This window comes from Oncorhynchus keta, chromosome 2 (genome assembly GCF_023373465.1).
Source record: "Oncorhynchus keta strain PuntledgeMale-10-30-2019 chromosome 2, Oket_V2, whole genome shotgun sequence".
NCBI classification, from domain to species: Eukaryota; Metazoa; Chordata; class Actinopteri; order Salmoniformes; family Salmonidae; genus Oncorhynchus; species Oncorhynchus keta.
Window position 1 is genome coordinate 60,473,311 of NC_068422.1, and position 16,041 is coordinate 60,489,351.

Here is a 16,041-nt window from a genome sequence, read left to right on the forward strand (position 1 = left end):
GGTAAATAATGTATTGTGTCATGTTGGAGTCACTTTTATTGTAAATAAGAATATAATATGTTTCTAAACACTTCTACATTAATGTCGATGCTACCATGGTTAAAGATAATCCTGAATCGTGAATAATGATGAGTTAGAAAGTTACAGACGCACAAATATCATAACCCCCACAAAAATGCTAGCCTCCCGTTATTGTAATGGTGAGAAGTTAGCATGTCTTGGGGGTATACTAATTGTGACATGGATGAAAATACCCTCAAATGAAAGCTGACAGTCTGCACTTTAACCTCTTAGTCATTGTATAATTTCAAATCCAAAATGCTGGAGTAAAACAACAAAAAATGTGCCACTGTCCCAATACTTTTGGAGCTCAATGTATTATTCATGTATTGCGTTCTTCATGAGTTCATATATTCTATGTTAATTTTACATGTATTCTCCTTTGTCATTGTCTGTATTTTTTCACGTTGTCATCCAAAGTTCGAAGGTGAGAAAAAACTGTTTCGGCACTATCTCACATTACCAAGCATATAAATAATAAAAACAAAAAAAAGGTCCCCTTCTTCCAGCGCCAGGATGAGAGGGACTAAATTGTGAGCCTAAATTTCAATAACACGATTAAACAATTCGAATATCACATCAATACATACGTTGTTGAATTTCCCTTTGAGGATCATAATCCATGCAATATTTGTTTTTACAAACCTGCACTGTCAGGTGATCCCCCACCACTTTTATCTCTTATGAACTCATTACCCGGAGGTTTCCTAAAACCCTTACAATAAACTAGATGATTAGGGTAGGCCCTATTTCTGGCATTGGATTAGTGCACCTTGACCCTCTGCTCTGCTCTTCTCCCCAGATGCTACTCCTATGTTGGCCGTTCAGGGTAACGCCCAGACTGTGTCTCTGGCTCGTCAGGGCTGCCAGTACCACAGCACCGTCCGGCATGAGCTCCTCCATGCCCTGGGCTTTAACCACGAGCAGACCCACAGCGACCGTACAACCACGTCTCCTGGGAGAACATAATTGATGGTCGATACCATGCATTTATCCTGTTTGCCTTTAAATGACGTCCACTTTACACGATAAGAAACTGCCTGCTAATTCTAACAAAAGACAATGGATTTGTTAAATTGTATATTTTGGGGGCTGCCTAATACTTGTCAGCCAACCTGCTTTTTGTTTTATGAGCTGTTGAGTCATCTATGGATATAGAGTTGTTCATTTCCGTTATCTATTGTTGTTCATTAATATTTAATATTGTAGCTGATTGATCTTGCTTATAAAGTGGGGTGAAACACAGCCTATCAGCTCTATGAACAATGAAGTACCACTTCCACAAGATCGCCCCCCTGAACCAAGGTCCTCCCTATGACTTACATTTACATTTACATTTAAGTCATTTAGCAGACGCTCTTATCCAGAGCGACTTACAAATTGGTGCATTCACCTTATGAGATCCAGTGGAACAGCCACTTTCCAATAGTGCATCTAAATCTTTTAAGGGGGGTGAGAAGGATTACTTTATCCTATCCTAGGTATTCCTTAAAGAGGTGGGGTTTCAGGTGTCTCCGGAAGGTGGTGATTGACTCCGCTGTCCTGCCGTCGTGAGGGAGTTTGTTCCACCATTGGGGGGCCAGAGCAGCAAACAGTTTTGACTGGGCTGAGCGGGAACTGTACTTCCTCAGTGGTAGGGAGGCGAGCAGGCCAGAGGTGGATGAACGCAGTGACCTTGTTTGGGTGTAGGGCCTGATCAGAGCCTGGAGGTACTGAGGTGCCGTTCCCCTCACAGCTCCGTAGGCAAACACCATGGTCTTGTAGCGGATGCGAGCTTCAACTGGAAGCCAGTGGAGAGAGCGGAGGAGCGGGGTGACGTGAGAGAACTTGGGAAGGTTGAACACCAGACGTGCTGCGTCGTTCTGGATGAGTTGTATGGGTTTAATGGCACAGGCAGGGAGCCCAGCCAACAGCGAGTTGCAGTAATCCAGACGGGAGATGACAAGTGCCTGGATTAGGACCTGCGCCGCTTCCTGTGTGAGGCAGGGTCGTACTCTGCGGATGTTGTAGAGCATGAACCTACAGGAACGGGCCACCGCCTTGATGTTAGTTGAGAACGACAGGGTGTTGTCCAGGATCACGCCAAGGTTCTTAGCGCTCTGGGAGGAGGACACAATGGAGTTGTCAACCGTGATGGCGAGATCATGGAACGGGCAGTCCTTCCCCGGGAGGAAGAGCAGCTCCGTCTTGCCGAGATTCAGCTTGAGGTGGTGATCCGTCATCCACACTGATATGTCTGCCAGACATGCAGAGATGCGATTCGCCACCTGGTCATCAGAAGGGGGAAAGGAGAAGATTAATTGTGTGTCGTCTGCATAGCAATGATAGGAGAGACCATGTGAGGTTATGACAGAGCCAAGTGACTTGGTGTATAGCGAGAATAGGAGAGGGCCTAGAACAGAGCCCTGGGGGACACCAGTGGTGAGAGCGCGTGGTGAGGAGACAGATTCTCGCCACGCCACCTGGTAGGAGCGACCTGTCAGGTAGGACGCAATCAAGCGTGGGCCGCGCCGGAGATGCCCAACTCGGAGAGGGTGGAGAGGAGGATCTGATGGTTCACAGTATCGAAGGCAGCCGATAGGTCTAGAAGGATGAGAGCAGAGGAGAGAGAGTTAGCTTTAGCAGTGCGGAGCGCCTCCGTGATACAGAGAAGAGCAGTCTCAGTTGAATGACTAGTCTTGAAACCTGACTGATTTGGATCAAGAAGGTCATTCTGAGAGAGATAGCGGGAGAGCTGGCCAAGGACGGCACGTTCAAGAGTTTTGGAGAGAAAAGAAAGAAGGGATACTGGTCTGTAGTTGTTGACATCGGAGGGATCGAGTGTAGGTTTTTTCAGAAGGGGTGCAACTCTCGCTCTCTTGAAGACGGAAGGGACGTAGCCAGCGGTCAGGGATGAGTTGATGAGCGAGGTGAGGTAAGGGAGAAGGTCTCCGGAAATGGTCTGGACTTCAACTCTGTCGTGCAGTACGAGAGGTCAGCTATGTGATGTCTTTCTGATACTTACAAATATTTCTGGAATGAACTCCTATTATACGTGACGTTCCATCCCTTCCTCAGTGTCCTTTCAACCGCCCCACCATGGAGCCCATCCCCGACAGCAAGGTGTCTTTCGGCGAGGCCACCCAGATGAGCAAGAATGACATCGACAGGCTGAACAGGCTGTATGGCTGCTGTGATTACTGGCACACTGAACAATTTACTGTACATGGGTTTGGATGATTCACATCTAGGCCAATGCTGCGTGGCCAGATCAAACCTCCTCGTTCCACCCCCCCGGATGCCTCTTCCCCCGAGCTAACATAGCTCTAATATATCTAAAGCTTAATAACAATGTAAGAATTGTGACATTGAGGGTGGGAGGATATATCACACTGGACATAGCTTTACGTGTATGACTAAATAAATCACAATTTTTTTTTCTCCTCTCCCCCCAATAGAAACAGTTGGATACCTGTGGTCTCACTTCCGATGGACTCAAGATCATTCCGCTGGTAGAACTATTAGAATGACATTTGCTTCAAAACATCAAGGCTGTGCGACCTCGAATAATCACAATACAAATCTGATCAACTGAAATCAAAAGCTAATCTGTTGATCATTCCATTTCAGTACAGTTCTCCAAATATGTGTCCATACAACACGGTTTACTCAACATAAGTATAATAATGCTTTGAACAAGTATTACAGCAACTATGGAACATAATATAATAATAATAATATATGCCATTTAGCTGACGCTTTTATCCAAAGCGACTTACAGTAACCTAAAACAGAAACATTTGTGGGCTGTGTTGAATTGTACTCTTCCCAGTGAGAACCCGGAGGGTTTTGTAAAGAGCTCAATAGTTGGTGGCCATAGAGGCAGCCTTGGCTTCATCAGCAAGGGTGTCATGCCACTTCTGTTTGTACTTCTGGCACAAGTTCAGCCTTCTGTATTTATGTCCTCTGGCACACCAGGGGGTTTCGTCAAGACTTTTACACAGATCAGACACGGACAGAGTATGATTAGCTCGGCTTCAAGGGTGTTTATTAAATAATAAATCAAAAGAAAGGTCTCCCCCATGAGACCCTCTGCGGGATACCGTCTTCTGAGCTCCGGGTCTTGCTGTATCTTGTCGGGCACACAACCGTCTCCAACTACACAGAAGTCACCTTACTTTCCCCCAGTCCTCTCCTGTGTGCTGCCCTTCTGGCAGCTTTATTGGGCTTGTACAGCTGGTGAGCAATCAGCCCTTGATTACTCACCAACTCCCCAATCAGCCCCAATTAGTCCTGGGCAGAGAGCCCGTCGAGACCTGGCACGTCCAGCAGATGGGGCCATCGCCTCGTGATGTTTACACCGTCTGTCACCAGGCCTCAACAAGTCTCCAAATGGTGGCTGTACGCCACAGTACACTCTTCTGGCCTCACGTATACTCCTGAGATGTCCTCCTTTGTTATTTTGTGCCCAAATATCTTTCCAGCTGCTTTAGTGATGTCGTTCTTGAAGATCTTCTCTGGATTGGTTGGTATATTGTGGGCGAGAACAGAGAAGCAGTTCTGCAGCTTAAGGTGGAAGGTAGGTTTTATCTTAGGGAACTGTAGTTTTGCAACATTAAACATGGGTTCACTGGAGGAGGATGCGTTGCGTTTTAGGTGAAGATGGAGGGTCATGGATAGAAACCTGTGTTATAGATTACTGGTCAAAAGTTTTAGAAAACCTACTCATTTAAGGGTTTTTCTTTATTTGTACATTGTAGAATAATAGTGAAGACATCAAAACTATGAAATAACACATATGGAATCATGTAGTAACCAAAAAAGTGTTAAACAAATTAAAATATATTTTATATTTGAGATTCTTCAAATAGCCACCCTTTGCCTTGATGACATCTTTGCACACTCTTGGCATTATCTCAACCAGCTTCACCTGGAATGCTTTTCCAACAGTCTTGAAGCAGTGCCCACATATGCTGAGCATTTGTTGGTTGCTTTTCTTTCACTGTCTGGTCCGACTCATCACAAACCATCTCAATTTGGTTGAGGTTTGGGGACTGTGGAGGCCAGGTCATCTGATGCAGCACTTCGTCACTCTCCTTCGTGGTAAAACAGCCCTTACACAGCCTGGAGGTGTGTTGGGTCATTGTCCTGTTGAAAAACAAATTATAGTCCCTCTAAACCCAAACCAGATGGGATATTGATGCAGAATGCTGTGGTAGCCATGCTGGTTAAGTGTGCATTGAATTCTAAATAACTCACAGATAGTGTCACCAGCAAAGCACCCCCACACCACAATACCTCCTCCTCCATGATTTACAGAGGGAACCACACATGCAGAGATCATCCGTTCACCCACACCGCCAAAAATCTCAAATTTGGACTCCAGACCAAAAGACAGATTTCCACCATTCTAATGTCCATTACTCATGTTTCTTGGCCCAAGCAAGTCTTTTCTTCTTATTGGTGTATTTTAGTACTGGTTTCTTTGTAGCAATTCAACCAGTGATGTTTCCACCTCCATGCTTCACAGTTGGGATGGTGTTCTTGGGGTTGTACTCATCCTTCTTCTTCCTCTAAACACGGCAAGTGGAGTTTAGACCAAAAAGCTCAATTTTTGTCTCATCAGACCACATGACCGTCTCCCATTCCTCCTCTGGATCATCCAGATGGTGATTGGCAAACTTCAGACGGGCCTGAGCATGCGCTGGCTTGAGCAGGGGGACCTTGCGTGCGCTGCAGGACTTTAATCCATGACGGCGTAGTGTGTTACTAATGGTTTTCTTTTGAGACTGTGGTCCCAGCTCTCTTCAGGTCATTGACCAGGTCCTGCCGTGTAGTTCTGGGCTGATCCCTCACCTTCCTCATGATCATTGATGCCCCACGAGGTGAGATCTTGCATGGAGCCCCAGACCGAGGGTGATTGACCATCATCTTGAACTTCTTCCATTTTCTAATAATTGCGCCAACAGTTGTTGCCTTCTCACCAAGCTGCTTGCCTATTGTCTTGTAGCCCATCCCAGCCTTGCGCAGGTCTACAATACAGGTAATGAGTGGAGTGGAGGGCTTCTTAAAGAAAAACGTACAGGTCTGTGAGAGCCGGAATTCTTACTGGTTGGTAGGTGATCAAATACTTATGTCATGCAATAAAATGCAAATGAATTACTTAAAAATCATACAATGTGATTTTCTGGATTTTTGTTTTAGATTCCTTCTCACACAGTTGAAGTGTACCTACGATAAAAATTACAGACCTCTACATGCTTTGTAAGTAGGAAAACCTGCAAAATCGGCAGTGTATCAAATACTTGTTCTCCCCACTGTATGCCTTCTCCAAGAACAACCACCCCACCACGGTGCTCTTCCCCGACAGCAATGTGTCTTTTGGCGAGGCCACCCAGATGAGCAAGAACGACATCGACAGGCTGAACAGGCTGTATGGCTGCTGAGAGTACTGCCACACTGAACAATTTACTGTACATGGGTTTGGATGATTCAAATCTAGGCCAAGGCTGCGTGACCGGATCAAACCTCCTCATTCTGCCCCCCTAGATACCTCTTCCCCAGTTCTAATATATCTAGAGCTTAATAACAATGTAAGAATTGTGACATTGAGGGTGGGAGAATATATCACACTGGACATAGCTTTATGTGTATGGTTAAATAATCACTATTTTTTCACCTTACCTCCCCCAATAGAAACAGTTGGATACCTGTGGTCTCACTTCCGATAATCTCAAGATCATTCCGTTGAAGGAGTGAAGTGAGCTCTAGTGGTAGAACTATTAATGTAATTTGTCTCTAATAATCACAATAAAAATTCTGATCAATTGAAATCAAAAGCTTCATCTGTATCTATACTTCCATTTCAATACAGTTCTCCAAATATGTGTCCATACAACATGCTTTACTCATCATAAGTATTCTAACATGCTGACCAGACCGGACACGTTGCGTGCGCGAGCGTCGCAAAATACATTTAGAAATCCATGTTATTCAATTATTGCACCCACACTGCTCGCGGCGGCAACGAGCGTCTGCGATGCCAAGGGCTAAAATAGAACTCCTTTCTATTTCTGAAGCAGATTGCGCTGCAAGTCCTGCCTCTCCCATCTCCTCATTGGTTTATAGAAGCAGGTACCCACGTGCCATCTACTCATTGGTTATACCCACGTGGGTGATTGAAAGGCGAACTGTTTTGCCGGTCGTCGTGGTAATACCATTAACGTTTAGATGCCAATCACCATAAAAGTTCAAAGATGAAAAAGCCTGGAAGGAGGAGAGATGACTAGAATCGATTCGGTTCGCTGTTTTATGTGTGGATTAATTGTCAGAGTAGAGGACCTTGTGCATTTCAGGTAAAATAACAACTCAATGTTTATATCCCAGGACAAATTAGCTAGCAACAGCAAGTTAGCTAAATAGGACAAATTAGCTAGCAAGTGCAAGCTACCTAGCTAAATTGCCATACATGTTTAATGCTTTTTGACCTGTCCCCAAATTAATGTCATTGGTTCAGAGTTTGTTTTGATATTTTAACCTGCGTGTCATGATCGCGTTTGGTGTAGGGGACAAAATAAATGTATGCACGATAGCGCACGCATGCAGCCGGTTTGGGTTACGTGTAAATGTTTTGGACAAGTATTACAGCAACTATGGAACATGTTCACAGTAACCCCAAACATAAACATTTGTGGGTTTTGTTGAATTTGGAATCGCATGACTACAATCATAAACAAATCAATTTTTGAGTTTACTTCAACATTAAATAATTAGAAAAGTATTTTTACCAGCTTGAGGGAGCTTATGTAACGGATGTGAAACGGCTAGCTTAGTTAGCGGTGTGCGCTAAATAGCGTTTCAATCGGTTACGTCACTTGCTCTGAGACCTTAAAGTACTAGTTCCCCTTGCTCTGCAAGGGCCGCGGCTCTTGTGGAGCGATGGGTAACGATGCTTCATGGATGACTGTTGTTGATGTGTGCAGAAGGTCCCTGGTTCGCGAGGGGACGGTTTAAAATTATACTGTTACATTGATGCTGTTGACCCGGATTACTGGTTGCTGCGGAAAAAGGAGGAAGGTCAAAAAGCGGGTGAGTGTAACGGATGTGAAACGGCTAGCTTAGTTAGCGGTGTGCGCTAAATAGCGTTTCAATCGGTTACGTCACTTGCTCTGAGACCTTGAAGTACTAGTTCCCCTTGCTCTGCAAGGGCCGCGGCTTTTGTGGAGCGATGGGTAACGATGCTTCAAGGGTGACTGTTGTCGTTGTGCGCAGAAGGTCCCTGGTTCGCGCCCGGGTATGGGCGAGGGGACGGTTTAAAAGTATACTGTTACACTTACTAATCTTTTACCAGTTTACTAATCTCAACAGTGGATACATTAATATCACATTTAAATGCACATTATCTATACAATTTTATAATATCCATAGTCCAATCAAGTTTCTCCCAAATTCCCTTACAATATGTAGTAGGAATGTATGTACCCAGAGTGCACTGGGCTACTTTCTATAAAATTATACTGGTCCATGAGTATACTGGTATAACAATATTGCCAACAAATTGTGGTGAATTTACTGAATCGTATAAAAGCACCAAACTCATTGTGAAAGCAATGAATAAATAATCCATTGAGTAAACAACATAAAAGGCCTAAGAAAAGATGAAGATTGTTTGTCACACTTTCACTGTCCACCATTGGCATTAAGTTTTTCAAGTTCTGTCTGTATCAGATCAGCAGTGCAGTTCTGATCACAGGAGTGAAGGGCCTTAATCAAAGTGTCTGTTTTGGCCTCAGCTTTCTGCTTTTTCCACCACTCCTTCAAAAGCTCCACCACTTGCTCTTCCAGGTTGTTTGGGTGCTTCTGCGCGACATGGTCCAGTTTGGCCTCTGGCAGACCAAGTTTACGACCATATGTTCGCCACTTCCTTCCAATGTTGTTAGTTATCATTTCTGTTGCGATGTCAAGTTTTGCTGGGAAAAGGAGAAGATGCCATGGAATGTAAATAAGTCCACTACAAAAGTCATATTTCCAACACAATATACAGTACATTATCCAAGGCATACAGTTGCATTTTATATTTGCCCTCAGACGAAATACAATACACTGGCAAACATTTACTGTATGGGAGAGCATGTCAGAAAGATAGTGACAATGTAACTTAGCCTAATATATTTCATAGCAGTTGTGACAGGGTTCCCCAGATAACATGTAGCCATGATCTCTGATACATTCTTACATACATTCAAGAAGACATTGGGCACTTCCCTCTGTAGAATGACTAAGCAACACCTACACTTTACAGTAACTGTTGAAACAGGCGTCACAGCCCAATAAAAAAATGGCCCACGCTATGGTATTTCAACATTTTCCCATTAATATTCGATGATTAATACCACGTAATTTACCTTGCTCCTCATCGTTGAGAAGAGAATTCAGTGATCCAGCATATTAGCTTTCACAGATGGTAAGTTTGTCCGCAAGATCTAGGCGACCAATGTCTGTCAAAAGCGAAACTAGAAATACTGTGTTGTCAGGTCCAAGTGTATTTCTTTCCATTAATGACCATAAAAAGTTGTAAGCCACTGGTTATCTTCTCGATACGATTTTTTCCTATTTCTTTATTACACAGGAACTTCATTTTCTCCAATTGATCACCAACAAGTTCATCTGAAATCTTCAGCAAAATGCTGTTAAACGTACTCATCTTGGCTGTAGTGAACCAAGTAAATATCTTCTTCTTCTTTGGGATTGGGTTGGCAGGTCATCCAACTTTCAAGGTGCATACACTGCCACCTACTGTACTGTAGTGGGAGGCCAGGCACGGCCGAGCAACATTCAATTCTCTTAATTAGTCCTGTTCCTCAAAGAAAGTTAAATAGATCAATAGACACCACTTCCCTCCTCTTGTCTCCCCCCACTACACCACCCAAACCCCAACCCTGTCCTGCCTCTCGAACCCTTTCACACAATCTATTCCTATCTAAGTCATACAACAATTCACAAAATAATCAACACTAAACACTCATTACACATACCTGTTTCATGTCTCCCTATTAGCCACAACGTGGCATTCAAACCTCTATGCCAAAACCATAGTCTACTCCACACAACTTCCTCTCTCCTACATCCCATACTCCCCACCTCTTCCTTTACTGACTGATGCATGCAATAAAATTGCCTCGCCTTACTACTAGCATTCGACTTGCCCGTCTTCACACAAGTCAACACTGAAGCCGAATCAGAGCAGATCACCACCTCGTGGTTTCACCTCCTCCACCCATCTCAAACCTACAATCATGGCCATCATCTCTGCCCCATACACTGACACAATCAGTTAACCGCGAACATACTCCAACATTAAAATCTGGGATATACACCACAGCCCCCACCCTTCCACTGACTGGATCCTTTGAACCATCTCTATATATCCTTAAAAACAAATAAAGTTGATTATCTCCTCACGTCCTTACCCCATCCTCTCCTAGCCTCAGTCATGTCCACGTACCCCCCCCCACCACCACACACACACGACAGCTCTTGCCAATGCTTCGCTTTGATTTACACTGGGGGTGCTTTTGTTCCATGTTCAGGGTGAAAACATTGTATTGCATTGCTAACAGTAGACATCAATTCTATAACGAACACATGATGCAAATACTCATACACTTCTCATAACTTGTATTATTTTATTGTAATTAAAATATCCTAAAACTTTTACTTTAGGCTGACAGACCTCTAGTGGAAATATGAGCCTGAAATATGAAATAAATATAGTACTATCCTAATCAAATATAGTTGTAATGTTGCTGTACAATTCAGGCAAATATTTAAACACCAAGTTTTTCTCTACTGCTCTAGTATACCAAGATGAATATCAAGGATTGAAATATCTAAGTATCAGTTGGGAATAAGATGCCACTAGCTCAAAAGCAAGGTATTGTGGCTGCCATTCAGCATTGGCCTATAAGCCATACAATGAACATACAATATTAGTAGTATAAAAACAAAAACATGTCCTTGAATCAGAAATTAAAACATGAGGTGATGCAATATTCTGCAATGTCCTTAACAAATACATCTGAGACTACGTTAATGGCCATCAGAGTTCTTTCTATAAGCAAAAGGAAAGACATCTCATATAGCCAGTATCAAAGTACAAACACCTGGGTATGCATCCAGGAGTAATGTAATATTACAAACATATTATATTGCAAGAGGTCAATGTTGATACATTTCAATACCGTAGACACACAAAATAGAAGTTGAAGACAGTTAAATATCGTACATATCATTGAAAATATAAAATATATAATAACTACTAATTGTGAATAATGTAATACATTCCAACAGTCTGGGGGGCAGGTTCCATGTCATTCCATTGACGTGAAGTATCTACATTTTTTCCCCTGTTTGATCAGAAGAGACTAAATCAAAGGTCTGTCACATTCCTAAACACAGACATGGAATTACAGATCCTTCTGTATGAGAAACAGTGGTCACAAACAAGCAAAACATGACATGGTACCACAAAGGATATATATATTTTTTTCTCGTTTATTTCTGTGCTTCATTTGTAAATATGTCCTTGGTTTGATCATGAGGTTTTTAAAATGTTTTTAATAATGTTGTTTTTCTTGTGTTAAGACAAGATGGATGAACGTTTCTCCTCTTTTACAAACCCTATACACTGAGCGTACAAAACATTAGGAACACCTTCTCTTTCCACAACATAGACTGACCAGGTGAATCCGGGTGAAAGACATGATCCCTTATTGATGTCACCTGTTAAATCCACTTCAATCAGTGTAGATAAATTGGAGTAGACATGCTACAGAATCATTTTTAAGCCTTGAGACAATTGAGACGTGGATAGTTTATGTGTGCCAGTCAGGGGGTGAACTGGCAAAACAATAGATTGAAGTGCCTTTGAACGGGGATGGTAGTAAGTGTCAGGCGCACAGGTTTGAGTGTGTCAAGAACTGCAACGCTGCTGTTTTATTTAACGCTCAACAGTGTATCAAGAATGGTTCAGCACCCAAAGGACATCCAGCCAATTTGACACAACTGTGGGAAGCATTGGAGTCAACATGGGCCAGTAACCCTGTGGAATGCTTTCGACACCTTGTTGAGTCCATACCCTGATAAATTGTGGCTCTTCTGAGGGCAAAAGGGGGTGCAAGTCAATAATGTTTTGTAGACTGTGTATATTGATAGGATTCAATATTGACAATGTATTGGATATGCATTAAAAAGTATTGTTTACTCACAAATTATATACAAAATGGGCTGACAAAATACCTTCTTCCTCTCCTTGAAATAGTTGTTGACATGATCATCGATGCTTGGCTGCTGTTTGACAAATAAAAGTAATCTCGCTCTTTTGTCCATAATAATATCATCGCGTAGGCTATATGAGCAGTCTAGTCAACAGCGCGCATATACGTTGGCTAGAGCGCACTTGCATACTCCCTATATAACGTAACTTTTTTTTGTGAGGAAAACATTGAGTAAATTTGAAAATGTGATGGAAACCTTTAACTTGTAGGCTATTTTGTGTTCGGTATGTGGGAATTGAACTGCAAAATATATTTTTATGTGCACTAAGTCATCATGCACATACTTTCATCTGCAACACATACATTTGATGGAAACATCTCTGGTGGGAAAATGTGCATCTTGTTTTTATGCGGATTGTAGAATATTTGCATGAAAATCTGTCGCCAATTGGATGGAAACCTAGCCCACAATAGATATGAATTAGTATAATAACAAACAGGAGGACATAAAACACATGACATAAGGGAAAATTGGCATGGTAAACAAGCAGAATGGCAAGCTCCTTTACCTGATCTCAGTGTCTTAAAAAGGCAAAAGTTTCAAAATAAAAACATTAGCTAGCAAAATTGCATATTCAAAAAAGATCTACATGTTTTCCTGCATTGTATCATTTTTGTGCAAAAGAGAAAAACAGCCCTCTGAGCCTTCTGCCTGATACCTGGTTCACCAAAGGTTGGGCAATGGCTTGCTATAAGTCAGAAAGGGTGCACGTGCAGAAGCCTGCCAATAGCTGCCTCCCTCTTTTCTTGAGTAGGCCACTGTGTATGTGGAGTGTCCAAGTCCAGACAAGGGGGGCTGAAGGTTTTTGAACAGACCAGATGAACGGGCAGATGGAGCCACCCACCAGGGCACTAGCAGTTAGAAGGTGTATGTGAGGCAGGGCGAGAGCGGGGCTGAAGAGGACTTTGGTTGGCGTGGCTGTCTCGGAGGAGCTTTTTGCCCTCTTCCTCCTTCATGAAGAGCTCCACCATCAGGATCTTCTCCTTGTGGATCTGCAGACTGATGTCCTTGGGGATGTCTGGGATCAGCCAGTCAACAAAGTCACTCATCAGCATCACCACGTTCTAGAAGGAGACAAGACGGTACGGATCATGGCATTTCTTTCACAATTCCTTCAATAAAATAACCAAAAACAGTTATTCAAAAGGATATGACAAAATGTTTTCAGCATAAAAAGATTGAACCCTCAATGATTCATGTTTGTTTTTGTGTAGGTGTCTGACCTGAAAAACGACGACAAAGGCCAGCCGGCAAGCCAGTATAGCCCAGAACTCTTTGGAGAGGTCATAGGGTGTGTTGGACCATGGTGTCTCTCTGTAGTCCTTGTATCTGGAGAGGGGATTGAATTGGCAAAATTATTTACTATAAATGACAACGCATCCAACCAGTATGATAGACTTCACACACATTCTCATGACGTAACACCTATTTGAAACAAGGCACAGTAAACATGTCGTCCCCCACGAATGATGCAGCGCCCCCACTTGGGAAAATTAGTGGCAACAATTCAAACGGGAGAGGTTATCCGGACACGCCTGGTGCCCAAATTGATGACGAGAGTCGACTGGAGACGAATGGATTCGGTTCAGTCAGTCGTCCTGATGAGCCCTTCCCAGCTAGCTAGTTGATGCTGGCTAGCTGGCAACAACAGCAACACAGCTCTAGTTAAAACTTTTAAAAGAAAGTTGTGTTTTTTTCGATGGGCGAGGGAGAAAACACTTGCAGTATTGGTTACCATCTGGATGTCATCGTGACATGCCAATAAGCTAACGTAACGACAAGTCGGTGTGAATGACAAGAGCAACAGTGTTATATCGAGGTGTTTCCCAGTTACCAATGTTGCTTCCCACCGGTCAGCTGTATCACATGTCGCTGGCGGTAGATACGTTAGCTACTTTAAGGAAAATATTTTTCATATATTTTTTATTTTATGTTTAGCTCAAATAATATAATTTAAGAATATGCATTAAGGTGTTATGTCCTAAACATGGCAAAAAAAAATGTAGACATTAATAAATGCTTATTTTTTACAATGGTGGGGTAGCGTCAAGACAGATGTGCGGGGGCTTCAAAACAGCGCACTCTGTCAGTCATCTAGTGTGTACATATGCACGGAACAAAAATATAAACGCAACATGCAACAATTTCAAAGATTTTACCGAGTTACAGTTCATATAAGGAAATCAGTCAATTGAAATAAATTCATTAGGCCCTAATCTATGGATTCCACAACTGGGAATACAGATATGCATTTGTTGGTCAAAGATACCTTTTAAAAAAACAGTCAGTATCTGGTGTGCCTCATGCAGCGCCACACATCTTCTTCGCATAGAGTTGATCAGACTGTTGATTGTGGCCTGTGAAATGTTGTCCCACTCCTCTTCAATGGCTGTGTGAAGTTGCTGGATATTGGCGGGAACTGGAACACGCTGTTATAAACGTAGGTCCAGAGCATCCCAAATATGCTCAATGGGTGACATGTCTGGTGAATATGCAGGACATTTCCAGCTTCCAGGAATTGTGTACAGATCCTTGTGACATCGTGCTGTATATTATCATGCTGAAACATGAGGTGATGGCAGCGGATGAATGGCACGAAAATGGGCCTCAGGATCTTGTCATGGTATCTCTGTGCATTCAAATTGCCATCGATTAAAATGCAATTGTGTTCCTTGTCCGTAGCTTATGCCTGCCCATACCATAACCCCACCGCCACCATGGAGCACTCTGTTCAGAATGTTGACACCAGCAAACCGCTCGCCCACACGAAACCATACACGCTGTCTGCCATCTGCCAGGTACTGTTGAAACTGGCATTCATAATTTGTCCACTGAAGTAGGTTACGACGCCGAACTGCAGTCAAGTCAAGACCTTGGCGAAGACCACGAGTACGCAAATGAGCTTCCCTGAGACGGTTTCTGACAGTTTGTGCTGAATTATTTTGGTTGTGTGAACCCCCAGTTTCACCAGCTGTCCAGGTGGCTGGTCTCAGATAATCCTGCAGGTGAAGAAGCCGGATGTGGAGGTCCTGGGCTGGCATGGTTACACATGGTCTGCGGTTGTGAGGCCGGTGGGACGTACTGCCAAATTCTCTAAAATGACAGCTTATGGTAGAGAAATGAACATTCAAATCTCTGGCAACAACTCTGGTGGACATTCCTGCAATCAGCATGCCAATTGCACCCTTCCTCAAAACTTGAGACATCTGTGACATTGTGTTTTGTGACAACACTGCACATTTTAGAGTGACCTTTTATTGTCCCCAGCACAAGGTGCACCTATTTAAGGATCATGGTGTTTAATCAGATTCTTGATATGCCACACCTGTCAGGTGGATGGATTATCTTGGCAGAGGAGGAATGCTCACTAACATGGATGTAAACATATTTTTGCACAAAATTTGAGAGAAATAAGCATTTTGTGCATATGGAAAATGTCTAGGATTTTTTATTTCAACTCATGAAACATGGGGCCAAAACTTTACATGTTGCGTTTATATTTTTGTTCAGAGTATATAAATCATTGTGCACAGTGTTTCCTTCTCTCCCGCTTGCCCACTGCAAAGCACTGCTGAGGGAAGTAGCTCGATAGTGTGGCCAATATCATCACGCCAGTGTGACAGCTAAAACCCATTTATTGGAGTGATTTTCACCCAAAATGTACAA

The 16,041-nt window shown here is 43.0% G+C and overlaps 1 protein-coding gene and 2 pseudogenes across 2 annotated transcripts in view; 1 reads left to right on the plus strand and 2 right to left on the minus strand.

Moving 5' to 3' along the window:
- Positions 1-576: 576 nt before the first annotated feature.
- Positions 577-7,048, plus strand: LOC118362243 (hatching enzyme 1.2-like; annotated as a pseudogene).
- Positions 7,049-8,375: 1,327 nt separating this feature from the next.
- Positions 8,376-9,798, minus strand: LOC118362730 (FAS-associated death domain protein-like; annotated as a pseudogene).
- A 912-nt stretch (positions 9,799-10,710) lies between these two features.
- LOC118358153 (anoctamin-1-like) overlaps positions 10,711-16,041 on the minus strand; it is a 63,569-nt gene continuing 58,238 nt past the window's right edge. For both annotated transcript variants that reach the window (XM_052480103.1, XM_052480102.1), the window contains exons 24-25: positions 13,599-13,704; positions 10,711-13,439 (exon numbers count right to left, since the gene is read on the minus strand). In XM_052480103.1, the coding sequence (XP_052336063.1) occupies positions 13,227-13,439; positions 13,599-13,704 (319 nt within the window). In that variant the 3' untranslated portion in view covers positions 10,711-13,226. The remainder of the gene's footprint in view (positions 13,440-13,598; positions 13,705-16,041) is intronic.